This window comes from Priapulus caudatus, unplaced genomic scaffold (assembly GCF_000485595.1).
Source record: "Priapulus caudatus unplaced genomic scaffold, Priapulus_caudatus-5.0.1 Scaffold374, whole genome shotgun sequence".
NCBI lineage: Eukaryota > Metazoa > Priapulida > Priapulimorpha > Priapulimorphida > Priapulidae > Priapulus > Priapulus caudatus.
In genome coordinates, this window is record NW_014577435.1 from 37,138 (window position 1) to 41,462 (window position 4,325).

Sequence of the window (4,325 nt, forward strand, 5' to 3'; positions counted from 1 at the left end):
AAGTGCTCTCTCAATTTCTTGGATTGCTGACTCCTTTCTTGGATTTTCCAACTTGGGACCTCTGACACTAACAATAACAATAACAACACGCTCGCGCTCAGCAGTTACGGGTCATATTTTAATATACGTAGGCTCTATGGAAAAGAAGTCCGTTAATTTAGTTATTAAGATGGACAAATAATGAGAAAGTGTGTAGCCTAATGTGTCTGACTACATTTGAATAATGACATAAGTAACGCATTAATTAGTATAGGTAACGCATCCTACAGCAATCACAATGCATGAATTATTACAGCGTGGAAATACTATTACGTTCAACCTATAACTAAACAAAGGAAACATCAGCAAACGATAGGTAGACAATTACATTAACATTCTGTAGATATAGTACAACATTTTGCTACAAATGATATAACATTCTGGCACACGTACGAATACAAAAATATAAAGCTATATAAACGCAAAAGTAGGTATATATATACCTAGATACAATAATGTAACCCAAACACAAGATAGGGCCACGGTCCACCCCCCTATCATGTGTTTGGGTTACATTATTGTATCTAATATATACCTAACAGTAGATTCTTGTGAAATTAGGAAAAGGTTCAGATCGACATATTATTGCGGATATTGCACCATTATAATATTGCACCGTGATTTATAACATTACCTTAAATATATGTGTAACATTACTTTGTAACACAACCATAAAATTCGACTATAACTTTCCATTTAAAAATAATATAACCACTAGAACTAATTATCGCAATTATTATTAACATAATATATTATATATACATAATATATAATATTATTAACATATATTCTGAGGTAAAATATTCGCACGTACAGTTATGATCATAGTAACCACAGGGACCTGAGGCGAAAAAAAAAGAAAAAAAGTTATATATATAAAGAGAAGATATATATATAGGGGCCTATATATATATATATATATATATATATATAACTCTCTTTATATTATAACACTTTTTTTTGCCTCAGGTCCCTGTGATAGTAACATGCCGTGAGAATAGGTATTAGTGCGCAAGAAATAGACATAAGATACCAGATGGTAATAATGTGTGTGTATATATAATGTTATTATGTATTTCTTGTGAAAATTGCGTGTGGGCGGCAATACAATGCCATGGTTCATGTATTGTAATGGGCAAAGTTCGTAAACGGTGTCAAAAAGCGACGCTAGTGCAGCAAGCATCAACAGCAATGAACTGAGAATTTTGTTTTCTATCGGCTTGGCTTATAACGCGACATATAACTATTTTATGAGGAATTTGTATGTGATCGACAAGGCCTATAACTTCATAGATGATTTGCGCAACAAGCAACATAATATGTCGAATTGTAGCAGCATGAATATGACGTAAAATACCCTAACGCGACCTCCAAATTCAATTCAATTCAATCGACAAACAAATCAACAATCAAACAATCAACAATCAACAATCAAATTACATTTAGCAGAAAGGTATAAAGGCCAAGACACACTGCAGCGACAGCCGACCGTAACGACAAACGACTTCAGAAAATTAGAAACTATTGTTTCCTATGAATATTAGCCCGACCAGGCTGTGCGACGGATTGTCTATACGTATTGTATATTTGTAACCCTAGCAATACCGTTTCTTGGAGCAATATGAATATGAGCCATTGCACACACGCGACAACGAACGGCGACAACCTCGATGACAAAAATATTTAGGAACGTTTCTATTGTCCAGTGACACTTTACAAATAGCCAATCGCAGCCGTTTTCATCGGCACGTGACATTACGATTACGTCATAAATAACCCATAATGCTAGCCAAGACGTAGACTGGGCCCCGTTGTCAGAAACAAAATTAGTCTTAACATTAGTCTTAACACTAACATTTTCTCGTAGACCGTCGACAGCACTTGTTTCGTATTGTTACGAGGAAATCTGCTACGATTTTTCATTCAGGTAACTTCGCAGCGTTTCTGACGACGGTCTAAGAGAAAAAGTTAATGTTAAGACTAATGTTAAGACTAATTTTGTTTCTGACAACGGGCCCCTGGTCTCCTGCGCTAAACTCGCGACGCATGTCACAAACAATGGAGCCGCGAACCAGTCTAACCAAAGCGTGCAAGCTGTGGCAAGCTAGACACAGTACGTACAGTACATGATAATTTGCTGCGTATATTTTACTTTATTATCTTATCCATATGCCTAGAGAGTTTTTGCAGCCTGTTATTTAAAAGCAGCAGCACGAGTTTTTGCCGTTTGTTCATGTGATGATGTGTACCACTGTGGCGAGTGCTGGGTGAACTTTGACCTAACGAGTAACGTCGGTCGCTGTCGCTGCAGTGTGTTTACGCCAGTCGCCGGGACTTTTGTCGTTTGTCGTTACGGTCGGTCGCTGTCGCTGCAGTGTGTCTTGGCTTAACATGAACCAAAATAAATAGAAGTGATGGAGGGCGAAATGACATTACAGTCGTCTAGTCAGCCACTCCTATAAATTACACAAATTACTAAATATTAAATAAAATAATAATAGGTGAACTTTTACATTTCAGATTACATAAAAATATATAACTATAAGAAGATTGCTCTTTGCACTAATCTCCCTGATTCCCCCAGCAAAAGGTTTGATCCTGTGTAGTACTCCCCTGCATTACTATCCCGCTGTAATCCCAGCCATCCTCCACCCATTCCCTTCCCTGCACGACTCTCCCTCAATACTATGTAAGGAGCTAATCTTCTAAAGTGGATGCTCGACTCTTCACATGTAAGTTGTAACTTCAAGTTTTATTCACTAGAGTATAATTACCAACATTGAAAGTGATTTTTGTCTATGAAATATTCATTGTAATTCAACATCAAGTCTTGATTTTGTCTTTTTATTTTTTTCAGAATGCATCAGTGTGATGCAGTATCAGAACAGCGATTGAATCTCACATGAGGAGTCTCTAGGGTTACTGGCTGTAGGATGGCAGGGGTGTACAGGCAGGACGGTGGCTGGGCATTAGCAGTGTTGTTCGCTGCTCTACTCACACACGTCATCGTGATGGGGATGACATTCTCATTCGGTATCTACTTCGTCATTTTAAAAGATGATCTCGAGACCTCGCACACAACTACCCTGTGGATCGGAGCTCTAAACACATCCCTCGTGTTCATAGGAGGTATTATGTCTATATCAACAGCAGGTGTAGACTAGAGTCGTACCAGTCAATAATCCATGAAGGTTCATGGTACATGTAATACTGGTTATTACGTTACTTATCCTCTCGTGATCGTATAGTGTCCGCGTATAAGATCGCTACTAAATGACTACTCATAGGTATATACAAATAGCGGAATACTGAGATACGTATCTAGAATATACAGACATCTTTAATAAAACATATAGAATACTACCGTAGACGCCCATATGCCAAGCATCGACGGGTACATAAAGGTACACGCATGACTATAACTTACATATCAAAGGTGCGTTGAACGCGCTGGAGCAACAGTAAAATGAGACACGTCTGGGGTTCGATTGCAAATAGTAGAGTCTCGTATTTTCAAGATACAAGCGTTAAATACCCGCGTCGTGTCTATTGTCTTAGCCCCGAGTCACGCGGGTCACCTCGACCGCTACCGTTGGCTGAGCCAACTTCTATTGAGCGGTGGTCACGCGGCCTGGGTAGCTCTCTCATTGGATGACATGTACGGGGTCAGCTGTGCGTCGGTTATTAGTGGTTACACAAAGGCTTGCCAGTACGCTGACTAAATTCAGTTATTATGCAATTATCCTATTTCTGTATTATATTACTATTTCTGTATTACACACAGAGTAATTGGTATGCATGAATTAATTCATGAGATGTTAAAATTCACTCATGTGATGTACAAATCGACTCTTAAACACACATCTAGTGTTTAGGTTGACTTGAGGTTTGATTGCAATTGATTGAGATTAGAGGCTTAGTTAAAACTGATGTTGGTAATATCCTGTTCTTTCTTTAGCTCATCTGACGTAGTCAGATGCTGCTTGTAGAATCACATTATTGTCCGTCCGGCCATCCGTCCGTCCGTGCGTCAACAGTTGGGCACAAATCTTAACCGCTCACTGTACGGTCACAATATTCGGGACGTCGGGGAGATCGTGAAAAGGACTCGGGATGACAAATTTGGGGGTCAAGGGTCAAAGGTCAATACGTGTAAACGGAGGTGGAATCTTAACTTAAGGTATAGGAGGAAATACGGAATACAAATCTTAACGGCTAGACCTATGCTCTTAATATTCGGTGTATAGTGTGATGGGCAGGAAACCTATCACCAGTGCGAAATTGGA

At 38.9% G+C, this 4,325-nt stretch overlaps 1 protein-coding gene across 3 annotated transcripts in view; it reads left to right on the forward strand.

The window, feature by feature from the left end:
• Window positions 1-1,352: 1,352 nt before the first annotated feature.
• LOC106809670 (monocarboxylate transporter 6-like) overlaps window positions 1,353-4,325 on the forward strand; it is a 7,278-nt gene continuing 4,305 nt past the window's right edge. For all 3 annotated transcript variants that reach the window (XM_014812834.1, XM_014812833.1, XM_014812835.1), the window contains exons 1-3: window positions 1,353-1,387; window positions 2,560-2,771; window positions 2,897-3,168. In XM_014812834.1, the coding sequence (XP_014668320.1) occupies window positions 2,973-3,168 (196 nt within the window). In that variant the 5' untranslated portion in view covers window positions 1,353-1,387; window positions 2,560-2,771; window positions 2,897-2,972. The remainder of the gene's footprint in view (window positions 1,388-2,559; window positions 2,772-2,896; window positions 3,169-4,325) is intronic.